The 22,408-nt window shown below is 42.7% G+C and overlaps 1 protein-coding gene across 1 annotated transcript in view; it reads left to right on the top strand.

Annotated features, from left to right (window-relative positions):
- Positions 1-18,833, top strand: part of dchs1b (dachsous cadherin-related 1b) — an 81,285-nt gene extending 62,452 nt beyond the window's left edge. The window contains exons 8-29 of the mRNA XM_069146308.1: positions 683-1,744; positions 1,965-2,152; positions 2,627-2,723; positions 2,861-3,018; positions 5,090-5,530; positions 6,011-6,306; positions 6,487-6,602; positions 8,793-9,032; positions 9,465-9,590; positions 9,707-9,916; positions 10,357-10,613; positions 10,710-10,916; positions 11,065-11,461; positions 11,586-11,699; positions 11,832-12,043; positions 12,148-12,299; positions 12,445-12,575; positions 12,720-13,006; positions 13,692-13,833; positions 13,978-14,149; positions 14,233-14,642; positions 14,752-18,833. Coding sequence (XP_069002409.1) covers positions 683-1,744; positions 1,965-2,152; positions 2,627-2,723; positions 2,861-3,018; positions 5,090-5,530; positions 6,011-6,306; positions 6,487-6,602; positions 8,793-9,032; positions 9,465-9,590; positions 9,707-9,916; positions 10,357-10,613; positions 10,710-10,916; positions 11,065-11,461; positions 11,586-11,699; positions 11,832-12,043; positions 12,148-12,299; positions 12,445-12,575; positions 12,720-13,006; positions 13,692-13,833; positions 13,978-14,149; positions 14,233-14,642; positions 14,752-16,799 — 7,463 coding nt within the window. The 3' untranslated portion in view covers positions 16,800-18,833. The remainder of the gene's footprint in view (positions 1-682; positions 1,745-1,964; positions 2,153-2,626; positions 2,724-2,860; positions 3,019-5,089; positions 5,531-6,010; positions 6,307-6,486; positions 6,603-8,792; positions 9,033-9,464; positions 9,591-9,706; positions 9,917-10,356; positions 10,614-10,709; positions 10,917-11,064; positions 11,462-11,585; positions 11,700-11,831; positions 12,044-12,147; positions 12,300-12,444; positions 12,576-12,719; positions 13,007-13,691; positions 13,834-13,977; positions 14,150-14,232; positions 14,643-14,751) is intronic.
- The last annotated feature ends 3,575 nt before the right edge of the window (positions 18,834-22,408 follow it).

The raw sequence follows: 22,408 nt of genomic DNA, 5'->3' as shown, positions 1-22,408 counted from the left end.
ACTAATGGGCTGAGAGTGCATGATGTCTTACAAATACTCTACAAGAGAATACACTCCATTAAGAAATCATATCCATCAAACAGCGTGGGCTTTACTGGGGATTAATTTCACTGCATACAGACTTGTATTTTTCTTTCACTATTAATGATTTGGATGTGGCTGAAACTCTTGAGTGGTGAATCACAATGATCAGTCGTATAGTGGACAGATGCACACAAATGAATCAAGTGAATCAAGACCCTCACCCACTATGAAGTCATCCAACCCTCCATTAACACTTAGATGAGATATAAGCTGAAGTACACACATCACACCCTTTTTTTCTAAAGGTATATATAGATCTGTAATGTGCTGGGTATGTGTTCAATTATCTAAACGGTAGAGTGTAATCAGCAGTCATATACAGTATATGTATATTCTTTCAGCCCTGTTTTAGTTGGGAAACTGTTAGTTAAATGTTTCAAATACTTTCTGCTTTTATCTTTTGAAAAGTTACTATTTTCTGTTTTAAATTATAGTAAGTTGAATGCCAAGTACTCTGAAGACGTCACCTTTGGCTCATGCTGTCTGGCATGCTGTCTTCATTATTTCTTGACATATTGTAGCCCTAATCCTTTTGTGATTGTCTTTTTTTCTATCCTTTCTCTCTGTCTTTTGATTTCCCTCTCTGTCTTCTTTTCAGGTGCCTCTAAGGGTATCTTCTACTCCATCTCTTCTGGAGATCCTGATGGTTACTTCACAGTGGACAGCGCCTCTGGCACCATTCGCACAGCCCTTCCTCTGGACCACGAGACCTGCTCCAGTCTTGACCTGGAGATCCAGGCACGCTCCGGCTCCCCTCCAGCGTATGGAACCAGTCGCGTACGCATTACCATCTCAGACATCAATGACAACGCCCCCACCTTCCTCCCCTCCTCATCAGAGTCCCTGCTTTTACCTGAGATCACCAAAATGGGAGCTGTTATCTACCGTATTCAGGCCACTGACAAAGACTCTGGTCATAACGGTCAACTAAGTTTCGACCTCGTCTCCGCTGGGGCTGCAGGCAGCAGCGGACAGAGGACGTTTGGTGTGGACCGTGGCAGTGGGGAGGTGCGTCTGATTGGGAGCCTGTCATATGAAAGTGTCCCACGCTATGACCTTCAGGTGGTTGCCAAGGATGGCGGAGTGCCTCAGCTTAGCTCCACCTTCACCCTTGTGGTCCACATCCAAGCACATGACGCACAAGGCCCCAACTTTGACACCCTGACCTATCGCGTGGAGCTTCGGGAAAACACACCTCTCAACACGCGTTTCCTCCAGGTCCGAGCACTCAACAGAGAGGCCTCTGGGAATGGTGCAAGCTCCTCTTCATCATCTTCCTCCTCCTCTATTTCCTACCGCCTCAGGCCTGATGGTGATGCTGCAGGTTTTGGCATCATGCCAGATAGTGGTTGGCTGTTTGTTCGGAGCTCTCTGGACCGAGAGGTCAAAGACATGTACCTACTAACCGTCCTCGCCACGTCCGGCCCAGGAGGGGCGGGGAGGACCGGCAGCGCCGCTGTCAGGGTGACAGTGACTGACGAGAACGACAATTCCCCACGACTGAGCCAGGAGAGGGTGTTCCTGGCTGTCAGAGAGAACCTGCTGGCCGGAACAGGCTTTGGCAGGGTGTCTGCGACGGACAGAGATGCAGGACTAAATGCTCGACTCACCTACAGGCTGCTGCACACTGACAGGCACTTTCAGATCAACTCTCAAACAGGTGAAAATAAACACCATAACCATTGTATTGTATTTGAATTTATAAGAAGTAATGCTACACTTTAAACACTTACACTGGAAGAAATGTTGTTACTTAATAAGCAGCAATATTAGCACCATAATTTCCCTTGAGTTATTACTAATTTGGTCTTAGTCAATTATAATTTAATCAACAAACATGGTAATTACTTCCCTCCCTTTGTGCTCCGCTCTTGCTTTAGGTGAAATCAGCACCCGCCTTGCTCTGGACAGAGAGCAACAGTCTAGCTATCAGCTCGTTGTGGTCGTGCAGGACGGGGGTACGCCTCCTCGCAGTGCGACTGGTACCGCTCATATCACAGTGCTGGATGAAAATGACCACGCCCCCAGTTTCACTCATGCCAGGCCTGACAGGGAGCTGCTGCTTCAGGTAAGAACTAAGGCAGATCAGAGATGAAATCAGCTGCATTGGGAAGTAAATATTATGTATCAGTGAATATAATTTAGCTGGTTTCAGTTTGATCTCTGTTCATGTTCGGGTGTCATTAGTGGGGTGTAACTTTAACCCGCAGAGGGATGCTATCCCACAAAATTGTTATCCCAGCTTGACAGAAGCAATATGTTTCATTACCTTCATTTCCAGTTGACTAACCTTACTGTGAATGCTTTCCTCATTAAATATTGGCAAAATAAGGAACAGTTTCTTAAAGTTATTTTCACTTTTGAAAGATGATTGGTCTAATCAAATTATATCTTACCAACAATTATTTAATATCAAAACAACTGTAGTGCGGGAAAAAAAAGACAACATCAGAGACAGGAATAAAGAATTTACTGTATGGTATGCTGGGGAAAGTCGTTAATATTAATATATGTACATGATAATAATGATTAATTATTGTAGGTGATGGAGGGGCTTCTATCTGGGACCGTCTTGGGGACAGTCACAGCTAAAGACCCAGACGAGGGAGAGAATGGCACCATATTCTACTCTTTATCAGGTGAGTCTCATAAATCTTCTTAAATCTGCTTATTTAAACATTGATTTGCCTGCCATTCAGTCCATGTAACCATACACTGACTTACTATTTCATCGACTTTTCCTAACCTTGAGCTGTTCTCCATTGCATCCATTAAGGCTCCAGAGCAGAGCGTTTCTCCCTCAACCCGAACAGTGGTGAGCTTAGAACCACGTCCCCTCTAAGATGGGCGGAGCGAGCCGAGTACGCCTTCACTGTAACTGCTGCTGACCTCGGCACACCAGGCCTCAGCTCCACTTGCCAGCTCCAGATACAGGTAAACACAATCTGTACACTTATATATCCTCATCCATCCTCCACCTACATGTACAAATGCCTGCACATTTGTTGTATCAAAATATTTGTAAGGCATCTGGCGACTGGAAATGAAGGCCAGTCTGGTGACCAAACCTAAAACTGTCACATCTGCACATTACCTCTGTCCTTTTGCATTACTTACTGTGAGTAATTTCCTCAGTCTGCGCACAGAGTGAGCAGTATAACTGTCAAAAGAATTGGAAACGGAGCTGAATCTGAGAAGGAGAGAAACTGAACCTGTGCCTTTATAAACAAAAGCATCGATCCAATCTAGTGTGTGTTTCCTGATCCAAGAGTCAGTGGAGTAACCAAAACCCATGGTGAGAAACCCTGGGCTGAACTTTCTGTAGGAGGGTCAATCCTGCATATCAACATACAATATCAGGAATTTTACAGCAGGAAAAGAAATATCTGCCACCGAGGCAATTAGCCAGAGAAGGGTGGTGGTTTGCTTTGACTGTGGGGCTTCGAGCTGTGTGTTTTTGTGTGATGTGATTTCAGAAAGGAAAAGGATGTTAATTACAGTGGGAGTGCTTGCCTTAGATTTCGCCTGTGCGCTGCTTGTGTGACACTGAGATTAGACAGAGGGAAAACAGGCACCTTGGAATCAAATGCTCCCAGATGAGATTTGACGAGAGCCAGCTGCATCAAATCACACAGAGAGAAGGGGAACGCACCACTGTACGGTAGCAGTACACACACACACCAACACACACAGACACACTGCAACTTAATAACACATTCAAACACTTGCATGAGGTAACATTTCCAGATAATGATTTTGAGATAACATTTTACATATCTGTGGGTAGAGTCAGACACAGGGATATTGTTGTACACTACAGGTACAACAGTACACATGCTAGCCTGCTCATAGGCAAAAAGCATTAGGGGTACAAAAAAAAAAAGTACAAACAGTACAGTTTTTCACAGTAATTGAAATTGCTGTGATGTATGACTTTAAAAAAATACTTTCTCTACTTACACTCCTGTCACCCTATGTGTAAATATTTGCAGCCTAAGCAAACCACAAACTTCAATTTAATACATTTTTATTGCATTATTGCATTATTCCTTGTTGCAACACTACAATAAAACACAGAAGAAAACGTAGAACATAGTTCTATTTTCTACCTTTAAAAAAACATTCTCAAAAGGAGTTAGAAACAGGTGTCCCTTAGACATGTGGTTTGTTGTGCATTTTAGCTGAAAAAATGTACACACCTGTGCACATTATTCACATCACCTCTAGGTTTTATCATTTCGTGCTCAATAAAGAGTCCTAAAAATGCAATTCATTGCAACTGATCTCGGTAATGAAAGCGAGGGCTGGTGTGTATATGGATTTTTTTTTTTTATGATGAAACCAGAGCTAGTTCAAATCTGCTTATGTTTGCTGTCTTCAGAGCTCTTTGATCTGTGTCAGACCCTGAAGCTGTTCAAAGTGTCAAAACCCCCCCTGGCATGTATTTGTTTCCCTTCAGACCAGACTGTGGCATATGGAGGCTGCTTACTGCTCTGCATTATTTGAACTGGAATATTTACAGTTTCCCTTTCACTGTCATAACCTTCATTATTTTGTCACAGGTGACAAACCCTGACTCTCATGTTGAAGCCAGAATGCCGATGTGTAAAGATATTTACTGGAGGGATTACACTAAATGTCTTCATGCACACTGAGAATGCTTTTGAGGGTTATTATAGTAATAACAGCAAAACAGAAACAGACTACAGCCCAAGGCTATGTTTAGGGATGGGTTGGGGTGAGAGCCAGATAGCTGCTCTGTCTGCAGATTATCAAAAGAAATCTGCAACATACAAAGAACAGCTCTTTATGCCTTTCTCCTACACGTTAGTGAAATAATACAAGTTTTCACAGTTTGTTTCACTCTATTTTGGGACAGAGCCACAGATGATTACAGAAAAGAATTTCACTGTGATTGGGATCTCAATCACTGTTGTTAGAGGCTGAAAGCTACAACAAATACTCCGGAAATGTGTCTACTTGACCCAAGTTTCCTTTCCCTTAGGTTCTCAGCTCCTCCAGGTCCATCCCCAAGCCCAACATTCTCTCTATGACCCTGAACACAGTCGAAGGGGCTGCTCCGGGCTCCATCATTGGTTCAGTCCGCCCACTTGACCAGCATGAATCTGCTGTATTGGAAGGCCAGGTGACCTACCTGGTCGTGGGGGGTACAGACCGCGATGGGACTTTCATGGTGGACCGTTTAAAGGGCGATGTGTACCTGGTACGCGAGCTGGACTACGAGAAGGGGTCGAGGTACACGCTGCACATCGAGGTGTCTGACTTCTCCCAGGCATTTCCCAGCAGCCACCTGGTGAAACTGGATATCAACGTACAGGACAGCAATGACCACGCCCCCCAATTCACAGAGGACCCTGTTACTATTGTGATACCAGAGAATATAGAGCCAGGGGCTTCCATATATACGTTCCAGGCTGTGGATCAGGTGGGAAAGTGATGTTATTCTCTACTAAACAGAGTTATAATGTTAAACAGTCCCTGATACTTGTAGTCATTGTATAAAATGGATATACTTACAACCAACCATACATTTGAGTTATGTTTGGTCACTTATGTTATTTTCATCAATTATAATGATCATTTTCTGTTGAATATTTGTTAATCCTTAAATATCAGAAAAGCCCACTACATCATGCCAGAGCTGAAGGTCACATGTTTGGACTGTTATGTGTTTGACCACCAGTTAAATGTTGAATTTACAACGCAGAAATGAAGCAGATGAGAAGCTGAATCAGAAAAATTCAGAAGGTTTAATGTAAAGATTAGTTGTTAATCAAAATTGTTGAAGATACTTATGGATTGAGTAATCATAAACATTTAACATTTTAATCAAATCATTTACCTAGATTGAAAGGCATTAAAAATCCCTTTCTGTCTAATTCATTTGCCCTCTATTTATTTTTAGGATGGCAGTGGACCCAACAGTGAGCTACGTTACTCCATCGAGCACCACTGGCCCGACACCCCTGACCTCCTGACCCTCGATCCTTCCAACGGAGTCCTGTCCCTTGGCCAGAAGTTAGATCGTGAGTCCACACCCTCCCTCTACCTTGTGGTGCGAGCCACAGACCAGGCAGAGGATCTTTCTCAGAGGCGCTGGGGATCAGTCACTGCTCGGGTGTTTGTGACAGACGAAAATGACAATGCTCCGGTCTTCAGCTCTCCGTCTGCGGTCAGCGTCATGGAGGATCAACCTGTAGGGTGAGTGTCACGTAGGTTAGTCTGTCGACTGTAGTCTGTAGTCATCGGACCACAAAGAAGAGGAACATCTAAGAAGCCTGTTAAAATGATAATCTAGTTAATTGGCTTTCATGGCCTCAAGCCTTAAAATTGCTGACATATCTATTATAATATAACATTTGTTTGTGTCTTTATTAACAGGTTTGTGATTTTGTACGTGATGGCTCGAGATGAAGATGAAGGAGAAAATGGCAGAGTATCATACAAAATCCAGGCAGGCAACAGTGCTGGTCGCTTCAGTCTGAACCCCAACACTGGTAAGCTTATGTCAAGGGTGAGACAGACCATCTAAAAATATCATAATGTTAAAATAATATATAAGGACACAGAGAATTCCCCATAAATATCCAATTTACACTCCATCAAGGGATGATTGGAGTAAAATTCGCTACATAATTTGTTTACAGTTCTCCTTTGAATTATTTAACACAGCAGGGCCAGTATGTGGCTTTTTTCCATGATTGATACATAATCCCTATCCCATCCCACTGAAGCCATCTGGGTGAACAAAACTTTCCAGAAGATCATACTTATGCACTGAAATTCTGCGTCTAAAGGATCTTAACTGCTAAAACACTCATAACCCTCATAGCCTTCTTTACTAGAGGACATTTCAATGCCTTAAAGCAATATTTCACTGGAATATAAAGGTTTGGAGTTCTTTTCTTCACGGATTTGTTCATGGGAGCAGATCTTCATTTGGGCCGGGGTCGTGGACCGCCCTTGTTATCTTATATATGCCCATGTGTAATCTCTTTATCGTTGGAGCTGGGTGGTGTAGGCATGCCCAGCTTTGGCTAGAATGGGATTAAGAACCATAAAACAGACACTTAATGCAGCTTCCAGATGGAAGAAAGTCTTTACGTCATTACTGTCAAGTGTCTGGTATATTAACAGGGGTTGATTTCACTTCTGGTTTGTCTCTGAGACTGTGTGGCGTGAAGCTTTTGGTTTATAATAGCTGTAATAGCAGATTAGCATGTATCGCGAAGACGTTTACCAAACTGCCTGGTGAATATTGGGGGTAATCATTAGTAGTGATTACTGCTTATAAATTATATGTCTGCTCTGCCAACTTTCTGTTATTGCACATTACAGTTGCATTACTGCTTTTTATGAACCACTTGAAAGCTAATGTTTCCTCTAAGTCCCTTCATTTATTCTCAGGTATCTTGAAAAGTAGATTTACATTTTATTAACTGCCTAATATATTCTGTCCCTGCTTGGTTGGAGCATAATTTAAGCATATAAGTCTAATAAGTTAAATTATCACATCCTACATACCTTTCTTAAGGTGGAACTTCAAATCAAATTATCTGCCAGTCATGTACATTTTATTGTACACATTTTTTTGTAGTTCATTTTGGCATATGATGATAAAGGCTTGCAGCAGGAACTTTATCACATGGCTGAACCTGTATCTGTAAAACTGAGTTGACTCAAGGGCACGGTGAAATAGTACAGTAAATGCTTTGCATGTGTCTGCTTTTAGCTGAAACAGTGGAACTAGCGAGACCTCACAGAAACATCAGAGCCCCAGCCTCACAAAACAGGCAACACACAATGTATGTTTGGCATGCAGTGGCATTTATAAATTATACATGTCTCTTAGGCACTGCATGCCAGCCAAATCTGCACACTGCTGAGAAAAGTGCACACACACACACACACACACACACACACACACACACACACACACACACACACACACACACACACACACACACACACACACACACACATTTCCTCTCACTTTGGCTGATCCTCCATGTAGTCGGGGTGACGACAGGGCTGTGGGATGTAGAAGTAAAAGGTAGGAGAGTAAATGAAGCCAGAGTCTGTGCAGTGGAGGTCCCGTTCACAGACCCTCGGTGAACTAGCATTATTTACATAAGATACACATATACACATACCAGATAATGCCTTACAGATTTAAAGGCAAACAGATACTGTGGTGTTGCACGGAGAAAGGGGAAAAAACAATAACCATAAGCTAAGTTGATTTGAGATGGCAACGATACAGCTCCACGCAGTAGTGTGGCTTCTGTGTGTGTTTGACTGCGTGCCTGCTTTATAATCATACATGCAGAGTAATATAGCACTGCAGCACACAGATCTAAAGTGAAATGTTCAGATTGCCAGAATTGAATAACTGGTACAAAGTAACTGTGGTCTTACTGTGGAAAATCTCATAAAGCAAAGCTGTACGGGTTTTTGTTTTTACTATTCCTTCAGGCATACAAATACTGCCTCTCTCAGGTACAGCAAATTACAAGTTCACAAAACTCATCTAAACACACACTTAGACACAAAAACACAGAGACACACAGTTAAAGACCAACAAAATCCAAATCACAATATACAAGGTTTTAAGTGACGCAATCTGGGAACGTTTTTTTAAAAGTTCTTATTCGCTGATCACTGATTTTGTTTTCTCTCTCTTGTAGGCTCACTCTCAATCCTCAAAGCCTTAGACCGGGAGGAACAAGAAGTGTTCAATCTGACTATTATAGCAGAGGATCATGGGATACCTCAGCTCTCCACTTCTCAGGTGCTGTGTGTGCATGTGATTGACGTAAATGACGAAGCTCCAGTTTTCCAGCGGGCAGAGTTTGAGACCCAGGTGATGGAAAACCAAGGACCAGGCACCACAGTACTGACAGTAACTGCCACTGACCGGGACCTAGGTTGGTTTAAGTATTTTATTTCAATATACAGTATAGAATAAGTACAGCCAGTGAGCAGAACAGGATGCATGTCAAGATATGAAAGCATAAATAGAAGAAAAGTTATAAATAGGAAGAATGGGTAAAAAGGTAGAGCTGAGCAGTCAGAAGGCTGTGGAACCAAACAATAGAGAGACATGAAGGCTTTGAGAAACCAAAGCTCTTTAAACGAAACCACAAGCACATGCTAATGAAAATGTGTGGTTACAGTCATCGTCCAGAGGCTTGTATTTCTGGAGCTTTCATTCGGATTTGCTACCGGCACCATGCTGCTTTGGGTTCATTAATATCCCTGCCTTATTACATTTAATGTAGCCTCTTTGCTTTTTTGCCAAGTTCATAATGTGGCCCGTCTTTTATTTGTATTTGTGTCTGTTTTGTGTTTCAATGCAGGCTCTAATGGTCATATAACATATGGAGGTGTGACAGAGGAAGGCTTCATCATCAACCCTGTGACGGGAGTCATCACCACCACAAAGGAGCTGGACGCAGAGCTGCAGGATCACTACACACTCACTGGTAATAAAATACGCATTGTCTTATGCAACTTGTTGTACACTAACACTCACTTCTCCAGTAAAATTTTGTACATGATTCAACACTTTATCAGCTTAATAACTTCCATCTCTTACCAGTGTATGCCAGGGATGGAGGGCTGCCTCCAAATTTTGCCAAGGCTGTCGTCCGTGTGGAAGTGCAGGATGTGAATGACAACGCTCCGGTCTTTGCAAAGTCATGGTATGGCCTCGACGTGCCGGAGAACCAGGCCCCTGTAGAGCTTTGCTTCCTCAAGGCCACAGACCCGGACTCAGGTCCTGGTGGAGAGCTGAAGTACAGAATCTCTGGTGAGAAACCAAAGTATTTTATTAGACTGGTTTTAAAGAGTGATTTAGCTCACCACAATTGCTATAATTGCTTTTTTGGGGTGTGTATTTCAAAATTTACAATATCCTGCAATAAACATTGAATTTTTGTCATTTTTGTTGTTTATGAGGCTGAAAAAGATCAAGTACAAATTTAAAGATTCGTGACAGATTACTGCAATTGACTCCTGGAAATATTTTAGTTTATATCTAAGTTTGTACTGATAGTGTACAGAATTGAGTCTTACCTAATAGTAGTGATGGAGTAGGAGTATTGCTTTTAACTGATTGTCTTGTGTAAATATAGTATACTCCATCTACCCCTCTGGACCACAGTTGACACAGATTTCTTGACTTCTCTTAACACTTGATTCACAGAAAATGCTTGAAAGATAAAAATGTTCTCATTTTTCTTCCTGTAGCGGGCAACCCTGACGGAGATTTTCATCTCCACGCCAGCACAGGAGCCTTGTCTACCTCACGTGGGCTTGACAGGGAGGCAAAGGCAGAATATATTCTGGAAGTGGTGGCCACAGACCAAGGCAGCCCTGCTCTCAGCGCCACCGTCACAGTGGAAGTCAAAGTGCTTGATGTCAATGACAACAGCCCTGTCTTTACCAAAAGTAGCTACTCGGTGGAAGTGTCAGAGGATGCTGCAGAGGGATCCCTAGTTCTGGAGGTAAGTATAAATGGAATTTAAGGTGATCCACAAAATACATACACGCTTTTTTCAAACATCCCACCAACATCGATCCTGTTTTTTGTCTATTTCCAGGTGTCAGCCACAGATGTTGATGATGACCTCAATGGGAAGGTTTTATATTTCCTCAGCCGAGAGGCACACGGAGCGTTCACTGTGGATGAGAACACTGGTCGTATCACCACATCCGCCCCTCTGGACCGGGAAAAATGGGCGTCATACAGCTTACAGGTGTTTGCTGTTGACCTTTCACCTGCTGCACCCAGGAACATCTCTGCTCAGGTAAATATGTGGTTAGGTGTCGAGGGTATTCAGTTGATTAATTGCCTGGAATTTACAACTTGGGTGTTAAATTTAGGATTATTTTTGTATTTCTGATTATTTGAACAATAGATTTTTTCATTTGACCCACATGACCTCTACGTTACAGGTGACAGTCACCATCCTAGACGTCAACGACAACACTCCCTTCTTCATCCAAGATCCGTTGGTCATCGAAGTGTCCAGCAGGCGTTCCCAGCGGGTTTTAGCCGCCATGAAGGCTGAGGACAAGGACTTTGGAGCCAATGGTTCTGTGTTTTACCGTTTTGCCACCCCAGTGAAGGGTTTCAGCATCAACTCCCTGACTGGGGAGATCCAGGCCACTGAGCCACTGGGAGATCTGACCCAGGCTCAACGGACCCTGATCGTGGAGGCCATGGACCAAGGCAGCCCAGCTCAGTCTGCACAGGGGGTGGTGGTGATTTACGTGAAAGAGGTGGAGTACAGCGGCATTCGTTTCTCGAGGAATGCTAGAGACGTCAGCATACAGGAGAATGCATCAAAAGGTTGGGACTATTGGAAATTAGAGGAATTGCATCAGTTATTTAGTTCCTGTGTATCACTTGTCAATTCAATTTCTCTGCTGTCACAGCTCAGGAATATTTTCTCTGCTCTGATTCAAAAATTCAGGCACAGCTGTAGCGCAGGCTCAGGCTCAACATCCAGATGGCACACGTAAAGGTATCAGCTACAGTCTCTTCAGCGGGAACAGAAAGCAAGCCTTCAGCATCAGCTCCTTATCAGGTGAAACTCACATTGTAAATGTTTCCTAAAGTAACACTTCCTATATGAATTCAGATTGGTAATTACAACGTAGATCTAGATCTGAAAAAGCTGCATACACAAAAATAGAATGAGAATCTATATGTCCTACAGGTGAAATCTTGGTGCAGAGCTCAAAGGGACTCGACTTTGAAGACACCCCGAGACTTCGTCTTGTCGTGAAGGCTGAAACAGTGTCCTCCACATCCTTCATGGCTATTAACTTGATCCTGCAGGATATCAATGACAACCTTCCTCGCTTCCAGCTGCAGAACTATGTGGCCTACATGAAAGAAGCACAAGGATATGAAATGCCAATCATACAGGTGCCTACAAATATAAAAATGATAACAGTCGACTGGAATTTATATCTGCTCAGAGTAAAAATACATTCCTATCCTTTTTTTGCCTCTCCTCCACCTTTTCCCAGGTTGTTGCTGAGGATGTGGATCAGGGCCAAAATGGTCAGGTGACCTACTCCATCCAGTCATCCAGCATGAGTGGCCTGTTCAAGATCGACCCTGTGACAGGAAGCATTACCACAGCAGCCATCATGGACCGTGAGATTTTCACCCAGACCAAGTGAGTATAAAACAATCCTGTTTCCTAAAATATGTTCCTCGCATTTTTTTTTAACAAGGATTGTTATCCTTTTATGTTCTTTCTATGATCACAACATAAAAAAAAAACTGCAAATGTGCTCAGAAGATTTTCTGTCCACTTTCAGGCTCGTAGTTACAGCAACTGATAGAGGAAGCCCACGATTGGCTGGTTCAGCCACACTGACAGTGATCATTGTTGACCAGAATGACAACAGTCCCACTATTCCCTTGCCCCAAGAAGTCCGCATCCCAGAGAGTAAGTGTTTTAATTTAACTATATGGTTATGTGTTTCAAGTATGGCAATATATACTAAGGTAACTGTTGCTGGGCATCACAGCAGTGCAGTATAGAACACTGAATGCAACTAACAGCCTTTTGTTCAATTTCTTTTTCTGTCAGATACCTTGATAGGAACAGAGATCACTCTTGTGACCGGTAATGACGTCGACTCCAGTCCTGCCCTCTCCTACTCTTTGCAGCTGGACCCAACAGCTTTGGGCAAGTTTGGGATTCACCGCTACAGTGGAGGGGTGTCACTCACTGCCGCTCTAGACTTCGAGGAGAAGACGTGGTACACCCTGACCGTCAGAGCCACAGACAGCCAGCACCAAACTGAGGCTAACATTACAATATTGGTGGAGGATATTAATGACAATGCACCTGCATTCACCCATGATCTCTATCAGGTATGATAGCCTATACAATAAATCAGGACAATATTATTTTATTTTAACACATGTACATTTATTCTAGAAATCATACATGCACCTTAAAAGACCTTTATTGTCATCCCTAGTACTTGTTTGTTTGTTCACTTTGTTTTAATGTACACTATAAATACAGTATAGAAAAAAGTCTTAAACTTCCAATGAATACACGAGAGGAAATACACAGAATGTTTGTTTAAATTTCTGATGTATTCACAACTAATTAAGTTTGAAGGCAAAATAAATTTACTTAAGAAATAGTTTCTTTATACCAGACTACTTTAAAATGGCACTCGTAGCCATGACACACACTGTAAAAAACACACACACACACACACATATACATTCCCAACTTACACACAGTGGGGGTGATAAAAGTTAGCTGCCTAATATTGACTGGGGAAAGATTGTAGAGATGAGCTTGTATAATATTTACTACTATGTCTCAGGAAATGACCTCAGCATTAGCTCACGCTTAGGAAAAGCAGGAACTACAATATACAATGCAATTTCCCCCTCTGTGAGTGTGGTGCCTGGTGATCTCCTCATAAGGTTCAGAACTTTGTCACAGTATTTATTTGTTCAGTTAATAGTGTATTCGTTTTTTTGTTTTTTTTTTGTCCTGATGCTCAAATGTTGTTATAAATCTTTTTTTTCACTCCAGATTACTCTGCCTGAGCACACACCACCAGGAAGTTCAGTTATCACAGTAACAGCAACTGACAGGGACTCTGGAGAGAATGGAAAGATCACCTACAGAGTGATGTCATCAACCCAAGAGGGCTTCCACATCGATCCCAGCAATGGTACACAACCTTGGCTTCTTTACGATATATTTTAGCTCGCGGCATCTGTTTCCAGTTTTAATTGAAAGTAAGAGCTAAATAAATTTTGAAAGGAACGTTTTCAGCTCAATGACTGAATCCATCTCATTTTCTTTTGCATACCAGGAACCCTGTTTATTAATCACAGAGTTGAGTTTGACCCTGAACGTCCGTCAGTCAGTATTGTCATCGAAGCGCGTGATGGAGGCTCGCCTTCACTCTCCTCGCTAACCACAGTCCAGGTTCAAATCTCTGACGTCAATGACAATGCTCCTGTGTTTCATCAGTCAGAGTACAGGTCAGTCTACATTCATTAATATTTGAATGTATCCTGGTGTAACCTCAACAGCTGTCCTCACATATGTAATGTTCTTTTTGCAGGGCTACAGTTTCTGAGGACACCATCCCAGGGTCAACAGTTCTGACTTTTGAGGCCTTTGACAGCGACCTATCACGAGAAAACTGTGGCTTCGACTTTGCTATCGCCGACGGGAATGAAGGAAATGCCTTCCAGATCGAGAGCAGCGTGCGGTACCTGGAGGGACGGGGATTTCAGACAGTTGGGACCCTATTGTTGGCTGAGGGGCTTGACTTTGAAACCAAGCCACTTTACAACCTCATTGTGGTGGTGTCAGACCGTGGTGTGCCCCAGAGGAGCTCCAGTGTTGCTGCAGTAATAACCATTGGTGATGTGAATGATAATCCTCCAGTGTTCAGCAGAGCAGAATATACTGTGTCACTGAGCGAGGGAGCTGCTGCTGGGACTGAGATCATACGACTGACTGCTACAGGTGGGCAAATCTTCCGTCTCGATCCAGTTGTCTGTAATTTTCCCTTCCTTTCCTACTGTTCCTTTCTTACTTTTGTCACCTAATTGTACTCTGTTGTCTTTTTTTCCAGACCCAGACTCAACTCCCAATGGTGAAGTCCAGTATACTATCAGCTCTGGTGATGAAGTGAACTTATTCACTATGGACCAGTGGACTGGAGCCTTGCGGCTTCAGCAAGCACTTGATCGTGAGCACCAGTCCACACACATCATCATTGTTCAAGCCACAGATGGACGGGGTCACTTCGCGCTAGCTCCAGTCATTGTTGAGGTCAAAGATGTAAATGACAATCATCCCTTTTTCCCTGTGGAAGTCCTCACAGCCAGTATCAGGGAAAACCAACCTGCAAACTCTGCTGTGACTGTCCTACACGCCATAGACCATGACACAGGGTTTTTTGGCCAGCTCAAGTATTACATGGTGGAGCGGTCCGGGGCAGGAAAAGACAGCTTTGCTGTGGACCAGAATTCCGGAGAAATCCGAAGCAAAACTCCTTTTGACTTTGAGAAGGTCAACTCCTTTAATTTTGTAGCATTGGCAGTAGATTCAGGAAACCATTCAGCCACTGTGACCATCCAGGTGTTTGTCACAGGTGAGGATGAGTATGACCCACTCTTCACATCCTCTGAGTTTTCCCTTGAAGTCCCAGAGGGAGCCAAGAAAGGCCAGAGCATCGGCCAGGTGCAAGCAAATGATGAGGATGGAGGGGTGGATGGTATTGTTCTCTATTCTCTTACCGCCAGCTCTCCATATTTTGACGTAAACAAAACCACTGGGGTGATTTTCCTCAAGTTGGACAGCTCCGGCAGCAGTAGTAGCAGTGGCTCAGGCCGGGCTAAACGGGAAACCAGATTGATGAATGTGGATGTGAGAGCTCACAGTCCTCTAGATACATCTCGCACTACTACAGCACAGGTCTCTATTGATGTCACAAACACCAACTTTGGCCTGGTCACCGACGTCAACATCCTTCTTATCAGCATAATTGCTGTGTCTCTTGGTTTTATCATATTGCTTGTGGTCATGGCCGTGGTGGTGTTCTTGGTCAAGTCACGAAGGAGGAAGAAAGCTCAAGATACAGGAAACAGAACTGTTGCCTCGGGAACTGCCTTGAAGAAACTGGACGATTGCAACTCAGGACCAGGAGGAGAAAGAATCTACCACCAGGCCTTGCCAGGCTATGCTGGAGATCAGGGTGGGGCTGGTGGAGGTCCCTACACTAGAGGGGGCTCTTTGGATCCCTCTCACTCCAGCGGGAGAGGATCAGCTGAGGCAGCAGAGGATGATGAGATCAGGATGATAAATGAGTATCCCCGTGTCGCCTCCATCACCTCGTCCATGCAGGAGCACATCTCGGCCAGGGGACCAGACTCTGGAATCCAACAGGACGCTGACCAGCTGTCTGATATCTCTTGTGAGCCTGCAGCTTTGGAGGGCAGCACCTGGTTCAAAGGAAAGAAACTGGGAGGCAGTCTTACTGGGACCTTGCTCTCTGGCCAGCTCCCCGTCTACAGGGACGAGGGAGGTGGCTACCTGGGAGTTGGCCGTGGTCTCAACATTTCCCTCCCCAAGGATTACCCCTTCCCTGAGGATGGTAAACCTTTGGTGGATGGTTCCCTCACAGCTATCGTTGCCAGTGATGAGGAGCTTCGTGGAAGCTATAACTGGGATTACTTACTCAACTGGTGCCCTCAGTTTCAACCTCTCGCTAATGTCTTCACAGAAATTGCTAGGCTGAAAGATGAAACTGCTCAACAGAGTCAGAACCCTCGCCAACCTTTCCAGCCCAAGCCCAAAATGGATCCCAAACCCAGAATTGACCCTCCACCACTCATCACATCAGTGGCCCACCCAGGGGCCATGTCAGTTCCCCCCAAAGTCCCTGTGATTGGTCGGACATTCCCTCACTTGGCCTCACTCCGTAGATCCCCTATCAGCCATGAGGGATCCATTTCATCAGCAGCAATGTCGCCAAGCTTCTCCCCATCTCTTTCCCCTTTGGCAGCTCGATCTCCAGCTGTTTCTCCATTTGGAGTCAACCAAGGGCCCTCAGCATCCATGATCAGCACCAGGGAGCCCTCACTAGACCAGAGTCCTGATCACGAGATGAGAATATGATTGAAAAATTACAAAACTGTTGAAGGACAAACCTTAAGACAAACAACCTGAACAAAGCATGATGGACCATACCATTGGGTCTCCTTTTTCATGGAACAAAAGAGAGCGAGAGGGTGTCAGTTGTACTGTCATAGCTTCATCATAAGAATGAAGGTTTCACAAATGCCCAGATAGGGACATTTGTTCCAAGTGTCTGACCATGTGATTTTTGGCGATAAAACACACCCTCAAAAACATACTTAACCTTCTCCTGGTAGAATATTTGGATTAGAACTTCTGTTGGTCAGCAGCGTTGCAGGAATACACAGAAGTGGAACAAGTGCCTGGTCTGACAGTACCAGCCTACACTTCCATTTTCACAGTGACGCAGGTCTCCATGAACTGATCAGTGCCAAGAGATAAACTGACCTATTCACGGGAATGTGCACTTACCTTGCCCTGCAGTCAGAGATCCCTTAGTGTGTAGATAGATAAGTGTGTAGTTTTCCTGTTACCTCGCTGGCTGGCCAGAGAGCAAAGGACCTTGTCCCTCTCTTTGTGTCTGTGGACATTTTTACACTCTAGTATTAAACTCATCTAATGGCTGCTTTTGAAATGGCCTCTGGACATGTTTGTGATTCCCATGGGCAGACAGACATTGTGTGTTCACAAAGACACTGATTCATTGACTTGTCAATGCATCACACAGTGGAAGAGCAATGGAGATTTTTCTTTTTCTCACCAATTTTCATGACACTTCATTTGATTTTACTTTTATTTTTATATTTTTATATGAATTTATGATTTCAGATCCATTATTCCACATTGAGAGGTTTTTGTTTTTGTTCATTTGCATATATGTATATTTGTATGTATGCAGGCTATGTTATGTAATGTATGTGTCTCCCTAGATTTGTAGAGACTCTTGTGACAGTTCTGATGTGAGTGGGAGGGAGACTTGTGTGTTTTTAGCCTTATTTATATGAAAAAATGACTTTCTGCCACAGTTTGACAATAGGAAACCAAACACAGCTCACTGTGTAGTTACCTTAAGGTTGTTTTTTTTTCTTTTTTTTTTCTTTTTTGTCAAATTGTTGATCATCCCAAATCCAAACCAGTAACTGGATGAAAGTCTGTGATCAATCTAAATTCCTGCTTCTCCAGCAGTTCAGCACTCTGTTGTGGTGTGCACTTATGCACAACAGCACATTCCCTTTGTTATTCAGGGCAACTCAATTTGCTGATCACCTCTGTGTCTTTGAAAGAAAGTGCTTCCTAAAGTCAGTTACATCTGTCATTAACTTAACTGCATTTTACTGTGAAGTTGTTCATCTCAGCAGATGGAACTAACATGCAATGACCAGATCCTCATTGGAAAGTGGCAAAACTTGGAGACATGTAGCACATGAGCCAGACAACTGGGGAGCAGAAGCCTGAATGCATGAGCCCTGATGAATGTACAAGGATTTAGCAACCAGTGCAGTATTTATGTCCCGTGTTAACTCTCCGATTTGTGCATTTTATTTCTGTGATTCATACATCAGCGACATGATGAGGTGATTTCAAGTTCCATATGTTTAACTCATCTGCACCTTCTTTCTTTTCCCTCTTTGTTCAGATTCAGTTTTGGCAATCTGTTAGTGCAGTAAGAGCCAAAAGGCTTTAAGAGTGTCCTTGTCTTTCTTCCATGTGTATTTATCATTGTGGCCTGTTTTTAATCCTTTTTGGGTAATTGCAGTGATTGGATGTCCTCTTATTTTCAAGAAATGGCTTCTACCTCTGTTCTGTGTTCAACATAACCCCACAAATCGCCTCATGCATGACTGGCACTGGTTCAGCTAAAAGTTACTCATGCCGTGAGCCGAGCTCCAGCACAACATACTCTGGACTCATTTTCATGCTTTCTCAGAAACATTCTGTGTCGGACAACCTTTATTTGGAGTTCAGTTGGAGAAGACTGCCATGCAGTGACTGATCAGTGTAGCAATGGTGGAAAAAAGGAGCTGTACATGTATTTAAGCAAATAATAAATTCCTACTGATCTCTTTTGACAAACTGGAGTCAGACTTTGTGTTTTTCAGAATTAAAATCAAGATTTAAAGAGAGAGACTGAGAAGCAGTTAAAGTTGAACAGTGTTCCAGTTATCTGAAGAGTATGAGTTATATTCAGTCATTTATGAGAAGGCTGTTATTAAAGGCAGGGGCAGTCTAGGCTTTGGGAAGAATCACAACCTGAAGATTAAACTGAACAGTATCCCTACATCTTTTATAGGTTGATACATTGTATATATAGTTCATTTATAAATCCAAGTGAAGATTTTAATGAGGGAGGATGCTGGAAACATCTTGCACCCATGTAATTTTTTATCACAAGTTACAGCATCACACAACTTAATGCTAACCGTAGTGTCATAGAAACCTTAACTCTAGTCAAGTTCCACTCAGTTCCTCCAGCTCATAGAAAGGCATATGATGTTGATAAAGCTGAATAATTACTAAATGTTTATTTCATATGGAGCATAGACATGTTTACAAAGCTGCTGGAGATTTCTGCCTCATTTGGTCATCACACACAGTCGTGCAGTGTTTCTCTGTTATTGTTGTGTACAGAAGGAGCTGGACATGGATTCTGACAAGGTGCAAGAGAAAGAGACAGAGACAGAATCTCCTGTAGCGTAAGTGAGAAATGCAAGACATCTTTGAAAAGAGAGGTGATGATGAATTTCACAAATGTTACAATTTTAGTCAGCTAAGGATCCATTGTACAAGTCAGAAGGATGATAACACATGAACATATTCAATCTACAGTATATAGCACAGACAACTGAACCTCATCTGGATTATTTACAATAAAAACACATTACCTAAACTATAGTCTCTCCTGCAAAAAAACAAAAACAAAAGAAAAACCCTTGCTGCCCTGGCTTACATGTTCACCTCCACACACAGCTGTGTTTACAGCCTGCTGTCCCAAGACCACTTTTGCAGCCTACTCCTTCACTAACCCCACGCAACTTCAAATAATCACAACCACACACACACACCAATGCTTGGAGGCTACTACACAATGATACTCATGGCCCACAACAATCTCCCCAGCTGATATTGGCCCGGGTCCAGCTCCTACAGGCACATACTTGGCAGGTTTTTTTAGTTGCAAAATCTGGGAGAAATCTGTCTGGAGCAGAAGTCTATCCCCCGGAGAAGATGTAAGCCGAACATGAAATCCTTGGTGCAGTATGATATTTGTGTCTGCGTTTTGTTATGAAGTATTCCAAGTCTGTGAGACAGTGGTGATGTTAGAAAGGCACAATAAAGTAACATACATCCTATTCATCCTTGAAGTAATGATCATTTACAATCTATTAAAAATCCCTTGAACTAGATGAAATGAATTAAAGTCTTATCAACAAATAACCCGAGTTGCATTTAAATTTCTGTTTCCATTTTCACTGTGGAATGCAAATGGAGATTTTCATTGTAACGTTCAATTGTTGAGAAAGTATCACTATTACTGACAGCTTTTGGAATTTAATTGCCAGAAAAGGCACCCCAAGTGCAAAGGAACAGGAACTTTAATAGATTGTATTCTCGACAAATGTAACATTCCAAGAAGACCTACTCTGTTAAAGGCTGTTTTCCTTCCAGTGGGTCTGGGTAATCTGCAGCTGTGCGCTTTGGAAATCAAGCCTGTAAACATCACATTAGAGTTGGCCCACACCATGGTGTCCAGGTGTTCTTTCATTCTGACTTTGATCAGTCAAACTTTATTAAATGATAAATCAGTACATGTACATAAATGTACAGCGACTAAAAAGCAAACCTACGCTGTTAAGTATGAAGTATTTGTACACTGTATATCAGGGAAAACTATGAATGCACTCCAGCAGATACAGTACTCATGAATGTAGGTCAGTATAGAGGGAAAGAGAGAGCAAAAGGGAAAAAAAATAGAACAGAAATAGAAGCTCTGAAAGTAACAATCTTTATTGCAACTTTTAACTGAGCTCGAGGTCCTGCAGGGATTTTTGAACTGTGCTTGTCAGAGACAGAAATGTTTCCAGTAAGACGTATTCATGAAAAATAAGACCCAAATGTGGTGTCTGTTGCCCAACTACAGTAATATGTATTTGAATATGTAAATAAGACTGAAGCATGGGAAATATATAAATCGTTGTGCCGCTGAATTCCTCTTAACTTCAAGTTTTCATGGCCCACTGATTTCTCACTCACACTTTATAATTCACATAATATCAGTACGAACAGAAAAAAAATTGATTATGCCATAGGATATAGTAGAACTCCTTGGGCCGGCTTTGGGGGCGGGCAAGGCCGAGTTGTACCCGCTCATTTGGCTTTGAACTCTTTGCCCGCTGTATCGCTGACGGTGGCCACGCCCCGCCCTCACCTGTTTGTGATTTACGTAATTTTTGAACCTGTCACAGGCTGAGACTCGACCATTGATGCAACGCTTTCAATAATGTCCCACTTGACACGAGTTTTGAATTCTGGCGAGTGTAATTAGCAAACAGTGCAGCTACTTCAATGATAAGACCGCAGCAAATGGCATTGAAGTCTGTGTCAACATTTGGAGCCTCCACTGGCAACTGTGAGGACTCTTTATCTGCATTGAAAAAACATTTTCAGTGAGCACAGAAAGAGTATGTTTCACGAGTGCAAAGCTCACCTGATTCAGAAAAAAATCCACCCTTGAAATGCAGCGGGAAGTGGGAAGACCATGTGCTGAGGAGATTCAATTCTGCAGGTAAATGCCATCCTCTGCTTTATAAAGCTCAAGGACCGGCATAGAGGGTAAGGGGACTATCTTTATATATACTGTGTCCTCTCCAAGTTGCTGTTTTTGGTGACGTTGATTATTTGTATGTTCATTAATTTTCAATAGCCTACATGCTTTTCCTGTTCGGGGACAAAGAAGGGTTACCTTGGTGATTTTGTCTGCTCCCTCATGAAAATCAAATGCCTGCCACACTGATTCACTCTTCTGGATCTGCTAACACCTGCTGTATTTTCTTACTTTCTCATGATGGTCAAATCACATATTTTGGGACAAAATATTTTTGAGTTAGTATGTAGGCTATTGAAAATTAATGAACATACAAATAATCAACATCACCAATTATTTACTTGTCACAAAGAGAATATAAAAACATTTGTAGGTGTGTTTTCTTCTGTGGCTCTGGACGAGCACTGTTGAGCAATTTAATGCAAAATATTTTATTTTCTCAGCTTGGACCACATACTTGGACTTTTACAAACTAGACATAACAAGCAAACCCTGTAACTCCAGTGTGCATTTAGGGGTGTGTTATGGGAACTATTTTTGCCGCTTGATATAAACTTAGAACTAAATGTCTTGATATCAAGGCCTGTGCTTTTCACTGGAATGCCCTTTTAAAATGATATTTTATTAAATCAAAAGTATCAGTTTAAAGTGGAGTTTCTGCATTCAGTAATATCAGGACATTGTTCATCATTCTGCACTGCACTAAATTGTGTCAGCGATGTATTATTCCCATGTAAGGATAGACAAGAATAACTCAATTCATAAATCCATTGATAGTGTCCAATTCACCCAGAAATCTCTTTGAATGGATTCCCAGTATGACGAA

Source organism: Embiotoca jacksoni, unplaced genomic scaffold (assembly GCF_022577435.1).
Source record: "Embiotoca jacksoni isolate LCO1_2020_lvr unplaced genomic scaffold, fEmbJac1.0.p SCAF_13, whole genome shotgun sequence".
Taxonomy (NCBI): domain Eukaryota; kingdom Metazoa; phylum Chordata; class Actinopteri; family Embiotocidae; genus Embiotoca; species Embiotoca jacksoni.
Note: the sequence above shows the minus strand (reverse complement) of the source record. Positions and strands in the feature narration are given on the sequence as shown.